General features: G+C 38.8%; 1 protein-coding gene across 7 annotated transcripts in view; it reads left to right on the forward strand.

Annotated features, from left to right (window-relative positions):
* The window catches only part of LOC113111617 (RNA binding protein fox-1 homolog 3-like), a 384,232-nt gene that overhangs the window by 352,236 nt on the left and 17,001 nt on the right, over positions 1–14,995 (forward strand). For 4 of the 7 annotated variants that reach the window (XM_026276552.1, XM_026276554.1, XM_026276557.1 and 1 more), the window contains 6 exons: positions 811–903; positions 2,393–2,453; positions 3,748–3,801; positions 10,620–10,752; positions 11,228–11,267; positions 14,334–14,398. In XM_026276552.1, the coding sequence (XP_026132337.1) occupies positions 811–903; positions 2,393–2,453; positions 3,748–3,801; positions 10,620–10,752; positions 11,228–11,267; positions 14,334–14,398 (446 nt within the window). The remainder of the gene's footprint in view (positions 1–810; positions 904–2,392; positions 2,454–3,747; positions 3,802–10,619; positions 10,753–11,227; positions 11,268–14,333; positions 14,399–14,995) is intronic. The other 3 variants (XM_026276555.1, XM_026276556.1, XM_026276558.1) reach the window with 3 other exon arrangements.

The following is a 14,995-nucleotide window of genomic DNA, read 5'->3' on the forward strand; positions in this document are numbered from 1 at the left end:
GCATGCATGCCAAATGTTTTAATATTAAGAAATGCAGAATATGTCACTGTTGAATATAATCCTAGATTGTTGTGGCTCTTTTCCAGTGACTCTCACCCTAAAGTAAGGCTGCACGATAAATCGTATTTTAATCGTGATCATGATTTCTGCTTTTAGGCTGTTTATTAAGCACATTCGTCTGCGATACTCTCCTGGTGTTGTTTTGTTTTTGTATCCTGAAAACATTTCATTTAAATTTGGCATTAGCATTTCTTGCATTGGTAACAAGCCCTCAGAAGCATACATCCTTGCGGTTGCCAGATTTAAAGAGTTTAAATCCCCCAATCAGAGATTTCTTTATTTTAATTTTTTTCAGAAATCGATACATTTTCTGACCAGTGGCAACCATGTACTCTCTAACATGAGAAAAAGCAATGGCAAGTTGAAAATGACAAAGATGTCATTTTTTATTAAGTGATCTCCTCAGATAAGTGTCATACAACCAGTATGATTTCTTTCATGCAGTTGTTTAATGTAGCTTAATCTGTAGAAGCACATTAATTTAAATGAAACGACAATAATTGTTTTTAAAAGCCATCATAATATATTTGTGCAAAATAATTGTTATTAACCATTTAACCATTATCGTGCAGCCCTACCCTAAAGTCCTAATTTCACCTCTTACTAATGGATAGAAGTTGCAACCCTGCTGACTGTGACCTCTTTCTCTTCTTTCCTCTTTCTTCTTTTCACGCTCACTCTATTTGTTGCCCATTCAAATATCTTCAACCACCCTTTCATCCTCTATTGGGAATCATCTATGATCATCAGGGTTTTGGTTTTGTAACATTTGAAACAAGCGCAGATGCAGACCGTGCAAGGGAGAAATTAAACGGTACAATCGTAGAGGGACGCAAAATTGAGGTGCTTTCCTAATCTAACTATCAATACCTCACCATCCCCATCCCATGAGAACATAAGCGCTGTCGGTTTGATGGAACATGCTTGCACAGTCTCATTTCACTGCATTGCATCCCAAACGCTCACTTGCTGTGTGCATGCTGCATGTTTCATGTGTCATTGGTTTTGTGGATTAGTATTACTTTTGACATATGTGATAATTATTGTGTATGCGTGTGTTTGATGTGCATGTCATCAGATTTGATTCTTTTTGCTTTGATGTGTATGTGCAACTGTAAATAAAGAAACTTTTGAACTTTTTTATCATCACTTACAGTGTGTGTTAACCGATGCTCCATCTCTAAAAATATTCATTTTATTATCATCTCGAGATATCAAAGGCCTGTCAGCGTAGCTTTAAATCCCATTTGTTTATCCCAAACAGCCGAGGTTTATTTCTTCTTTCACATGTCTTGCTTGAGGACATACTCTCTTTTTTCCCCTTTTCTCTACAGGGCTATTAAGATATTCTATGGGACAATTAAGATAATTCATGTAATGCACGAACAATACCTAGACCTATATATCAAGGGAGAGTCGAGGCCAGTTGTTTCCTCAAGCTAAATGACCTCCATGGGCCCTGTGGAACGGAAAGCTATTAACGCTAATTAACATGAGGGTGAAATACTAACATGGCTTCTGTTGCCAGAGGCCATGTTTAAATTCCTTTGGCACCTCCCAACAAGCTGCTTGGCCTCACTGTGTGTTCCTAAAGTCCCTTTAAAGCAAATCAGTTCACTCGGCAGCCATCTTGGTAACATTCCTGAGTGAATATTTTCTATGTAGTGCAAGTGCAGCTCCTATTTACTTGAAGGCACAGAGAAATATATACATTTTTTCAGACTGGTTCAGCTACAGTGCATGTGCAAGTGCAAATAAACCAGCCGGCAAAAGTGTTATGATTTCATTCATTTTCTGGTGTTATGTGTAACCTGAAAAGCTTGTAAAATATGACTGAGGTTAAATTTAGTGCTCATGTAGCCGCCGCCCCAGGGTTGTAGTGTCTGGGAATATGTAGAACTGTCTAGACAATGTGGCAGATTAAATTGCGGAGAAGGCCTCAAGGAAGCTCCCTCAGCTTGGCTAGTGGGGAATTCCAATATACTCTGGGTTTCATTAAAGCCCATTTCCAGAGTTGCTCTGTTTCATTACATGTTGAACCAAATGTCATCATCCAGCTCTTCTACAAACAGCCTGGATTAGATCCTACATCCAGCAGGAAAACAGAAGATCAGAGCTTGATGGATCGCTTTCATTTTTAGCATCTCATAATTTTTCAACTGATAATTAGAGCATGTGAATGTTATTTTTTTTTTTATTTTTTTTTTTTTTGCTTTTTTATGGAGAAGCATGTACCAGATTTTTGTCACACTCACATCTGTGGCATATGTGCCTGTATTCTTTATGTGTTTTGATTTGGGTTTTGTTTCTTATATCTACTTTTTCTTCACAGGTAAATAATGCAACGGCACGAGTAATGACAAACAAAAAAGTGGCCAACCCATATACAAACGGTAAGAGCTTTTGTTTTTCACCGTAAAAACAGTCATACCCTAATGTAATTTTTTACAAAAAACTTATGAATTTCAAGCAACATATGCACAAAAAAGACCTAACCCTAACAGTATGTCTAATGTAAAAAAAAATAAGTTAAAACCCAATTCTATATATTTTTTATAAATAATTAGATACAATTATAATTATAATGTTTTTTATACATTTTGAAAACATTTATTTATAGTTTTATAAAAAATAAATTAGTATATTAAAATAGTTTTATAAAAATAATTTGTTCATTTTATTAACTTTTTTTGTTTTGTTTGACAAATATGGGCTCTTTAAAATATATATCCCATTTGGTTTGATATTTAACTATGAATAATAACAAAGAATAACTATTTTCATTCTTTATTTTCATTTTGGACAGTACAAATCATTTTTGAACTATTCAAACCCAATTCTTAAATTGTATTATTATTATTATTATTATTTATTTTTATAAAATATTTATTTATTTATTTTAAATAAAACAAGGAAATCCCACTTGGTTTTATATTTTATTATCTACTGCAGTTTAAAGTTTTAGGGTTCCTGTTTTAAACTATCATCAAGTATAATATAAATGATGTATTGTCCACTTTGTTTCCCGCTAAAAAAGGGGCTTAATGTAAAGAGTGATCTCTTCCTCTACAGCTCTCCTTATGCTGTTTGGGAGCTCCAGGGGGAGAGCTTAGCTGATAGGGATCAGGGAAGAGAGGTGGCTCATTCAGCGCAGGGGTCTTGGTGGGGTCCTGAGCTCTTCCGCTGATGCTCATTCCCTCAGACTGCAATGGAGAGAGAGACAAGAGAGGGGGAATAAAAGACTCAAATATATCAACAGCAGTGTAGACCCCCCAGCTCTACTTCAGTCACAGCCAATGGGGAGTGAGAGGAGGCTATTTTACAGCCCCCATCTATCACTGACAGCACATCGGACAGCACTCACTACTCTCTTGCTCTCTGTCTCTCATTCTCCCTCTCCCTTTCGCATCCTATATTGCTCACACTCTTCTGAATGCCCCGATATTGCTGCCCCCTAACTCCTTCAACTTAATGTCACCTTAAATATTTTCCCGTCATATATCACATCTCCTCCACTCCCTCCTCCTCCTTTTCTTTTGTTCTTTCCTCCAAATCTCTACAGTTTCTTTCGAAATTCGCGCCAGTCCTTTCAATTAATCTGCGAAAGATTGAGAAACAAACACTCCACAGGTCAAGGCAATAAGCATTTGCAGCTAATTATCTCTTCCCCTGTGTATTCTTCTACAGGCTGGAAGCTGAATCCAGTGGTGGGAGCTGTCTATGGTCCTGAATTTTATGCAGGTAAACTGCATTTGAGTGTTGTGGTCACAGGGCCCCACTCGGATACTTTCTTTGATTTACTGTTCGTCAGATGTGCTTTGATTTCTAGATCAAATTCAGACACAGGCGCTTCAGAGAGACACTTAGGAAATGATTTTAAATCGTGGCCCATCCCACATGGTGCATTTGACAATGCGATGATAATCAGCCAGATGAAACAGGACTGTTTTCTGAACCACAGATTAGGAGCTGTCTTTGTTTGACTGACTTTGTCTATTTTGTGCATTTGTTTGCCCTCTCGGTCTTTGATTTCTTTATTGCCCCGAGTTCTTTGAGCCCTTTGCATCCTAATGAGGGGGAAATGGTATTACAGTATTTCATTTGGAAGAACTGCTGAGTACATAGCAGCTCTTTAACGGCCTCCCTTTTTGCTCATTAGACTAAAATCTGTTCATTTCAGGACAGCTTTACAGCAAAACTCTAAATAACCATCGGTGACAGAAAGCAGTCGTTTATCATTTTTATCTGACTTTTTCCCCCTCCCTTTCCTCCCACCCTCCCTTGATTCTGGCATACATAAACGCACATTCCAACACAATTTGAATGCACGCAATATGCATATGTACCGCGTGTAAAAATGCAAATATGGTAAGCAATCCGGTGCGTGTAAAATGTTTATGCATGCTTTGACCCCTAAGTATGCTCTGAAACATGCATGTGATTCCTTCTCTAATTGCAACAAATACACCTCCATGTCTCCCATGTGAACACACACCTTCCCAAAACATCCCATCAAATCAGATTTCCCCTGGTCCAGCACTTCAACGGCTTGGCTCGGGGAGCTGGTGTCACTTGATTTATTGGATGCAAATTTTTCAAGTCGTCTTAACATGCCTCTAAAGTTCGCCAAGCCTAAACGACACCATATGCCTCCTCTGTTCCCTGGGGGACGACCGGTGGAGAAGCGACAAAATGGAAATAAGATATAGATTTCGCTTACTAAATAAGAAACCTTCCGGAATGGCCCAAAAACGGATGCCCACGTGTTGCCCCTCGTTTCCCTCCCACCGTTCAAAAAAAAAAGGGAAGCTTTCACGTGAAATAATTATGACTGCATTTAATGTACTTTGTTGGGGGAGGGGGTGGTGCTTGAATCGGATGTAAAGGTGATTAATCACTGTTTATCAGTCCGAGTTTCTGTGCGGGAGATCAGCGGAATTGGGCACCATAAATCGTGCGCTGCTGACAGCACACTCCGTCTCCATTCGTCCGGGTGCTACAGGTTTATTGTCCTCAAATCCCATTCAGGAGAATGACTGATGAGGGCCGCCGACTGCCTGCTTTTAACCTCTTCCAGGGAAGTCAGGCTTCTCTCTTCCCTGTAAGACTCCCTCCCTGGCTCTCATTTCTCCACTCCTCTAGCTTTTCAGAGCCTTCTCTCAACATATATCACTAATTCTATTTCTCTCTTCATCTAAGCCTGGGGTGTTTTCCATCTGCCCTTTTCTTACTCACTCACTCTATCTTTAAATCTCAATATCTTCCTTCTCTCGTCTTCCCTCAGTCTCTCTCTCTCCCTCCCTAAGGCTCTTAACCAGCACTCGGTAGCCAAAGCCAAATTAGAGATGCCGACACGAGGCTGAGGTGCTAACCGTGCATGGAAAACTTAATTGTGTAATCTTAGGGTTGTTTTTCCTACCTTGCTCAATCCGAAAAGCACATGCATGAAGGCGCAGAAAACATAATATTGATTGATTGACAGTTCTCTCAGCCCTTGAATTCGGTCCATGGCAGCATGTTTAGACAAACGCAGCCAATAAGATGAAAATGCTAAGTAGAGAGCGAGAAATTTTCGTGTTTTAAATAAAGATGATAAAATATTGTCATGGATGTTTGATTCCAGGCCATATGTGTCTGATACAGAAAGAAATAATGTGTCATCCCTTCAGCACTTTAACTTTAGCGCCCCCTAGGTTTATTGCCATGACTACACCCCAAAAACATAACAACTTGAAGCAAATATTAAGTATATTCAAGCATTCACATCTCTGTTGCATACTTGTGTAGAGTACATTTGGGGCATTATATTGAAGCACTCAATGGTACGCATATGTGTGTGCACTTCTTTAAAAGAGCTGGAGCATTGTGGGCATTTTGTGCTTTTTCAATTATAAAACCACTCAAATAGATCCATAATTGAAATTAAGCGGTCTAATTACAATATTAGAAGTATCAGGGGTGGCAAAAAAACTCCCCTTAGTCTAGCAATGGTGTAATTTTCCTCATGATATGGCTTTATCGGTGGTCTGATTATCTAAAGACGTTTCACAATGGCACGCATTCTGAGAGAGGCCCTAACCCGGTGATTTCCAGCCACGCCGTATTAAAGGAGCTAGTCTTGCAGTAAATGAAAGAGTCCCAAAGGGCTAGGGGATGTAATTGCCCACACACCTTCATCCAAACAGCCCAACGGGATGCTCTCCAGCACTAGAGATGCCCGTGTAAACCCAGATAGATGCAGCAGTGTGTCAGCGTCCTTATCAGTTTAAACGGTAGATGTGCAGATGGGAAGGGTTTCAACCCTATCCTCCTTCTCTTGTGTTGAAATAACAGGGGCGCACGAGGGCTACAAGGATTTATGCTCACGTACACTTTTGCCGTTGTGTGTTTCGGAGGCTTTATGGAGTGTCATAACTGGCTGGAATGATTTATGGCTTATTATTGAATCGGTGCTGCGTGCAGACCCATAGCTCATTATGAGATTACATTTATGTACGTCATAGCACACATAATGTACACACACAAAATCAAAGAAAATATAAGAGCATTGCACATGACTGGAATTCGGGATAAATTGACCATGGCCTGGCATATATCAGAGACGACCACTGTTTGGCATATTAACACTGACTCTATAGCTTAAAAGGGACAAATTAAAATGTCAACGGCCCTGTGCTATATCAAAACGAAAGAGCAAACGCCTTACCTTCAGCCATCTGTCTTTCTTTTCCTTCTGATGAAGGGCTGTGCTGTACCTCTCCACCACTGATTGGTGTGTCACATACAAGAGGTTTTATTGTTTGTTTGTTTGTCTGAGAGGAGATAATGGAGTCCAAGGGAAATTATACCAGCATTTGCGAATCCCTAGGCCAAAAGTTTGCTGAGTGTGAATCAAAAGAAGTCTTTACACCAAGTCAGTGTGCTAAATATATATACATACATATATGTGCTTAAAATAACCCTAGCTGACCTCATTAAAAGTGGAAACTTTGACACATATTGACTATTAACTGAGTGTTGCTTGGCTGATGTCTGTACAGTAATGATCAGGAGGAGGCACAGGTTTTGTTTGGGGACATGAAACAACTAGACAGGGCTGTCCTGCTCCCCTGAGACGCAGGGTGTCATCGGTGCATATATGAGAAAGAATGCTTTGTGGTCTGCACTGCTGGTATGGGTTTTGCTTGCACAGTACTATGGGTAATCATGGTGCTGTCTTTGACTCATCAGGGCAATACTCAGTGAAGGTTAAAGAGCAGCTTAGGTGTAACAAGTTCCTGATTTTGCTTTTTTTCTGATGTTATCTTTTTATTATGTAGGTTTTTTTATAATTCTCAATTTCAATGTTTCATTTTGGGTGAATCTCACACTCTAAAACCTGTCAAGAACATGCAGAGGTCATATTCACAAAAATTATGTGCAAATAAATGGAACTGCACAATAAAAAAAATTCCATAAACGGGATTTAAATAGAGAGTAATGTTTTCCAACATCCAGCTCCTTCTCAATCTGAGATGTGCAGTTTACTTTAGATTTTTGTGCTGTTGATCCTGCATCAGTGTTTATCTATATTTTGGGTGTGTCTGCATTCTTTTGTCAATAAATTACAATAAAGAATGTATGTACATATGTATGATGTGTATATATGTGTGTGTATGTGTGTATATATATATATATATATATATATATATATATATATATATATATATATATATATATTCCTTGAAGAAAACAAACACTATTTGTAAGATCATTAAGATTTAAATAACATTTTTATTTTCTATATGTTCTTTGTAATACAAGAAATCTCATTCTTAAATATTAAAAATAAATAGTACTCGCTATACTTCTATTAATTATTGCTGAATTAAACAAAAAATTAAGTAAACATTCTCATTAAGTAAAACATGAATGCAAGAAAAAATGACAAAGCAAAAAATTTAAATATATTATATTTTAGGGTAAAGTGTAGTCTGAAATTTAGACTGTTTAATAAAGGTTAATATTTTACAATGAAGTTCATTAGTTAGCATTAGTTAACTCCTTTAGTTAACATGAACTAAGAATGAACAATCCTTCTACAGCGTTTATTAATCTTAGTTCATTTCAGTTTCAACATTTACTCATGCATTATTAAAACTGAAAATTGTGCTTGTTAACATTAGTTAATGCATTGTGAATAAAACATGATTAACCAATGAACAACTCTATTTTCATTAACTAACAATAAGGAAGATTAATAAAGACTGTAACAAATGTACTGTTTATTATTCATTCATGTAAGTTAATACATTAACTTACATTAACTAATGGAACCCTATTGTATAAGTGTCACCAAAAAAAAGTGTATTTTGATTTGAAGTTGTCCAGTCAGATTAGAGCTTATGAAACTGAAAATGAAACTTTCCATTTTTATATGCAATATCCATCTAATGGATTGCGGGCAGTCTGTGGGCATCTGTGGCTGAGACTGTGTGAAATGTGACCTGGACATGTTTTCACCTATTTATTGTTACACACACACTGTTTCAAGTTTCATTCTGTCTGTTTCACTTTCACATCCGTGTATGTTTCCTTAACATGCATAAAGCCTGATTCTCTCTCTCTGTCTCTCAACTCTCTGCCACCTCTCCCAGTCTTGACCCTGAGCTGTCCCTGCTCTCCTCCAGGCTGGGTCTGGCCCCAGTGGTGGAGACAGGCTGGGGATGTGTGTGGGGGGAGAGAGATGAGGGATGGCGCCAGCCTGTGATTGCATCTCTAAACAATCCTCTCCATCTGCTCTCTCAGCCCCGCATGCCAGCACCTTGTGTCTCACCTACAACAACCTACCATCTCCCCTGCCTCGCACACACCCCTCCAGAGCAGGAGAGCAGCCAGACACACTCACACACACCCACGCTCAAGCTTTCAGAGATAACCACAATAAAGAGGCTTCCCCAGACAAGGGATGCCTTAGCGTTTCGTTCTCCAGGTACTCAGATTAATGCTAAGTATTCAGTTGATATAACCTGGAAAATTTAGTATAGCGCAGTGTGTTGCTTCCCATTTGGTGTGAAATATTTGTAAGACTTTTTGCATGTTGTTATATTTGTGGTTTTTTATTATTATATATATATATATATATATATATATATATATATATATATACACACACACATACATATATATATATCCTTTACCATCATGTAATGATCACTTAAACTCACCCAAAAATTTAAATTATTACCCTCGAGAGGCATCCTGTCTGAGTTATATTAAAAAATTGTCCTGGCTATTTCAAGCCCTATCATTGCAGTCAGCAGGTGTTGCACTTGAACAGTCCATAAGTCGTCAAATAAAGCTCACGCATTCACAATAACCGTGCATCAAACCACTCCGGGGGTGAATAATATCCTCCTGTAGTGAATCCATGCATTTTTGTAAGGAAAATATCCTGATTTCAAATGTAATAAACACTTTACTCTCACTTTCGTTTTCTGTCATATGCTGAAGCCGTTTCCAGCGGATGACACAGTAGGCTACGTCTGTATTGCATGATTAGTGAGGAACACTGAGAGGGAACAAAATGCTGGTAATTAATTAGAAGTACAAACCGAGGATTTGCAAAGAAAAAATTCTATATCAACCAGGGGAAGTTTTCTTTTGCTAAACTTTGCTTCCTTTGCTCCTATAAACAAACTCGCGAGAGGCATGCGTTTGCTTATCTCAGAGGCGCGGGTGCTGCACATACGTGCTGCGTCATCCACCAGAATGGCTTCCACATGACAGACAACGGAAGTGAGAGAAAAGTGTTTATTACGTTTGAAATATTAATATTTTTCTTACAAAAACACATGGTGATGACCATTGATCATTCCTCCATGTTGGCGGGGAGCAACGAACCAGAAAACAAAAGACATAAAACAAAAACACGGGAGAAGGGCCGCCGCTTACTTTTTGTTTGGTCCGCTGTTTATCGCGATAATGACAGAGGGAACGTAGGAAACACTAAGCACACAAAATTACATATAACAGTGGACTCCAAACACAGGGAAACAGGGTTTACAGGGTTTACATGCACAGTAACTTATGGGACACACCTGGGATCAATTGAACTAAACAGGGAACACCTGTAACTGATAGAACAAAATGGGAACAGGAACAGGGAAAAAAAAGCAAATAAGGACATAGAGGGAGAAAACCTGGGCAGGGAAGGCACAATGCGGGGAAAAACACAAAACACAGGGACACAGGACTGACAATATCACCTTTCGATTTTGAATGACATTTTTTTTTACTTCTGTAGGATAGACACACTTTTAACTGTATTGGGATGCCCCAAATCTGGGTCCTAAAAGCAGTTCTAAAAGCAGTTCACTGGCTGTAACACGCTGCCATGCTTGATGTGATGTGCCAACATGACACACCGTTTGACATCCGTCTGAGTTGTTTTAAAGCATCACATTTTAGGATGACAGTGTGTTTTCATACTACCAACTGAAAGCCGATTGGCGGTGACAGGTGTGCCTCTTAAAAGCAAAAGCTTATGTCACCTTCTTTCTTCTCTCCTTTTCTTCCAGTGACAGGCTTCCCCTATCCCACCACAGGGGCGACGGTGGCTTACAGGGGCGCCCACTTGAGAGGCAGAGGTCGTGCCGTCTACAACACGTTCCGCGCCGTACCTCCACCTCCTCCCATTCCTGCTTACGGAGCGTGAGTAACCCTTCACCCGGCCAGAACATACACATACAGCATCTGCAAATGGCTCACTTTGTTTCCATCCAAGCCTGTGGCCGTTATTAGGTGAAATTCAGCACTTAAAAGTGCTGTTATAAAAGGGCCATTTTCGCATTATATGTGTTACCGCCTTAACCTGCAACATGACCGCTTGATGGCTATAAAGTGCGTTACATTCTAATGGCGAGTCCTACCGGTTTTCCCCAGTGACAAGACAGAGCAAAGCCCATTATAAAGCAACATTGTTTTTCTCAAAGCACAGAAAATGGCCGTCTATCCTAATCTGCTAAGAAAAAAATTCCCTTCCTCATAGTCTGGAGAGCATTGTTTTGTCTGCCGAATGAATGCATCGCTGCATAATTTATTTTCTTTTCTATACAGCGCGAAGAAACTCCATGGATGTTCGGCACTGATGTATTGTGTTTTGTTATTTCTTGTTGTGTTTTTGCAGTGTGGTTTACCAAGATGGCTTCTACGGTGCTGAAATCTATGTGAGTATGCTCTGTTTTTCCCCATTCCAATGCTTTTTCCACTGTTTCTGTAAAAGAATGCAACGTTGAGGACCTTCGCGTTCGCTGAGCCTAAACTGAGCAGCTGGTGCTGAATTTTTCATAAGGCCAAGGGTCAGCTCAGGTCATCATGTGCAAATCCATCAGGCTGGCCGTTTGTGGTGTACTAAAAGCCTTGTTGGTGTCCCTTGTGCATAACGTTACATGGCACAATGAAATTGTACATGGCTCAACCACTTCCAATTTGGCTTCCTTTGAAGCCTATAGATGATCTCTATGAATTTTAGGATAATGCTAACATGTACAGTGTGGAATGTACCAAAAATGAACCCCCCAACACACTTAACGTCTCATTCTTCCACATTTTATCTCCACCGCTGCTTGGTTTTGCTCTAAGTGGGTGGAAAATCATGCCTGATCAAGTTGATGTAGTCGACGTTACAGTGTTTTTGTTTTAATTTATGGCACGCGTTTGATCCGCCTTTCCCTCAGCTTCCATTTAAATACAGCCCAAAGGCCTCACGCTACAGCCCGAGATTGTGCCCAGGCCCTATTGTTTTTGACAGCCGTCAGAACGTATTAGACAGTCAGGTGATCAGAGAGCGTGCCTCCCCTTCCCAGGATTATTTCACTGCATGAAAAATGGAAATTAATTCAAGATTTAGATCTAAAACAAGACAAATGAACGTGGACGTAACTGTAATGACTTTACCTGGCACACACGATAGTATGTTTGCCGCCAAGTTTGCAAACTCGTAGCCAGGTCCGTGGCTATAGTCCCAGATAGATCTCATAACGGTCGAATGAAATTTGACGAATGCACGTAGTACGTTTGCTTGCCAATAAAGTCAGGATTCTTCTCTGTGGACCACATCATCAACTTTTCGAGTAAACTTAGGTTTAGATAACTTATGAAGCAATAGGTAAAATAAAGATTACTTGCTCTCATGTTATTTCAAACCTGTATGCTGAATATTTAATCAATCTTCACCATGCAACTTGATGTTTTCTTCACATACAATGACAGTTTGTAGTGATCATGTGCTGTCAAGCTCTAAAGAGCACTGTTAATGTAGTCCTTAAGACTCATGTTCAATATATACACTACCGTTCAAAAATCTGGGGTCAGTAAGATTTAAAATAACATATATATGTGACTGTAAATTCACTTATAATGTTGCAAAATATTTATATTTCAAATAAATGCTCAATTATTTTTTTCTTACATTCTATTCGATAAAGAAAATGTATCACAGGTTTTATAAAACACAGAGGAGAACAACTGTTTTCAACATTGATAATAAGAAGAAATGTTTCTTGAGCATCAAATCAGCATATTAAAATGATTTCTAAAGGATCATGTGACACTGAAGACTAGAACAATGATGCTTAAAATCAAGCGTTGCCATCACAGGAATATATTACATTTTAAAATAGATTTGAATAGTGAAGGTATTTTAATTAGCAAAAATATTTAACCATATTTACTGTATTTTTGATCTATTAAACTTTTAAACAAAACTGTATAAGCCTTACAAAGTGACATTGCTTTGTGTCATGAAAATAATGAAATGATGTCATCATTCACTGATTTACTGGTTTAAAATGTCTCCTAACCAAATGCCAAGATGTCAAGCTTGACATTTTTCAGTGTTTTATTGGCAGGCAATGGTCAAAATCTTAAAATAAAAATATTATTTTATTTCATTTTATTTTATTTGAATGGCATGAAGCTAAGCAAATAAAGTCCTAAATATCGTATGTGGTTGATCAATCCCTTTAAATCCATCTGTGTGAGCCGCTGAAACCATTGGAATTAGGAAGCTGTAACTTCTACAGAATCCATGTACACAATCTTCTGTGACCTGATTTTTCTTCGACTCCAGTAGCTAAACATTTGATCTTAGCAGAGTAGCACCGGACATTAATCCCGAGCTAAAAAATAAATGAGAGCATCTATAATTCAGCGTGCAGTCCTGTATCTGCGATGCCTCAGTCCTGCACGAGCTCTGGCACCGCGATTATTCACATAATGTACCAGTGATGTCAGCGTGCGAAAATAACAAAGAGCAGAGCTACGTTTCATTAAAACAGACACTTCAATAAACACCCCAGCCACTTAGATACTCGCTCACAGCAAATACATCCCCCCGTTATTTAAAGCTTGGCATGTTTGGAATGTAAGCATTCACAAAACGAGAAGGATAGCAAACGACGCTCAGTTCTTGCGGCTAACAGTCTCCCAGCTAATGTCATTTGATGCTCCTCACAACGCACCTATTAATAGCTGGCTTGAATGGAGCAATTAATAGCTTTGTCATATGTCATCTCATGCTTATACAAGCAATATTTAGTGTTGTCTTGTGCCGTTCTCCAGCCATGGATGAGCACGTTGTGTGTGTCAAGACCGCTCCCCTGGGCATCGAGCCAGGAGACTCGTATTGGCCAGCCACATTAATTAAAAGGCCCCTTCAATAGCTTCAGCCAAATCTTCCATTTGGTTCATTCGCAGTAAGCAAACATTGACTGATTTTAATTGTTTATACCAGATTGCCACTTACCATGCTGATCGATAGTTGCCCAGCCCTGCCATTTCAATTGATGGGATTGATGCACACTGGAAAGACAAGTCGTTGGATGCACCGCTATTGCTGCACTCAGCGTAGATAAGTGAAGACGCTCAGATGGTTTCCGCGTTCAGACTCGGGCTGTTAGGCATCTGTGCTGAGATCTACATGAAGAGCTAATGCAGTCAATCTGACAATTCGCCATTAAAACAAAAAGGCTTCACAAAAAGCTGTATTGGCAAACTAAATACCACCTAAATCACTCAGCGTTGATTTTAGTGAGCATTGACAGGGCTTTTCAGCAGCACTCTTAAGGTTGTAACTGAGCTTTGGGGATTCACTGCAGTGTTAGGATCTGCAAAGAGATGGGATAATGTATGAACAGTCCAGATGTATTGTGGACAGATGGTTCTAAAAATTTCATGTCACCGATGCCCTGCTGTTTGCATGTGTCTGACGGATGCCCTTATGTAATTGACAGGGTGGCTATGCAGCATACAGATATGCCCAACCAGCGGCAGCAGCTGCAGCGGCCTACAGTGACAGGTAAAGAGTCTTGTGCTTTCTGTCTGTCTTTCATCACTTAGTTGATGCTTCAAGACCCAGTTGAAACGACACTGGTTATTAAGGTCTATATTAGACTTGAAAGCATCTAAATGCAGTTTTCACTAAGATATCAAAGAGTGAACTATTTATTAATGATCTAATCGAAACCAGTTGAGATGAGGAAAATCAGAAAATTTTGATACTAATGGAACTAGCTATCCAGGTTTTTTTTTTTTTAAATACAAAAATTAATTTTTTAGGCAGCTTATATATATAGAAAAATAATTTGATTTGGCTTCCACGCAGTGATAGTATAAAAGCAATTTATATAGTCTTGGAAATAAACAACAAACAAAAAAAGTACATTGCACTTAAAATTTTATCTCGCACAGTATAAATGGATGTTTATACATGAAAGTATATAAGTGCTTTTAGATAAAAACTCCTGCCCTGTTTCAAAAAGAAATCTGTCAATTTACTGTAAGAAAAAAAAATGCATTTATCAAGCCACTTATTTGGGTCTTACCTCATTATTTGACAAATTCATATTAAAAACATTAACCTTTCTTTGATTTCAAAGAATGCTGGTTTTGAGTA

The sequence above is a fragment of the Carassius auratus genome, chromosome 12, assembly GCF_003368295.1.
Source record: "Carassius auratus strain Wakin chromosome 12, ASM336829v1, whole genome shotgun sequence".
Taxonomy (NCBI): domain Eukaryota; kingdom Metazoa; phylum Chordata; class Actinopteri; order Cypriniformes; family Cyprinidae; genus Carassius; species Carassius auratus.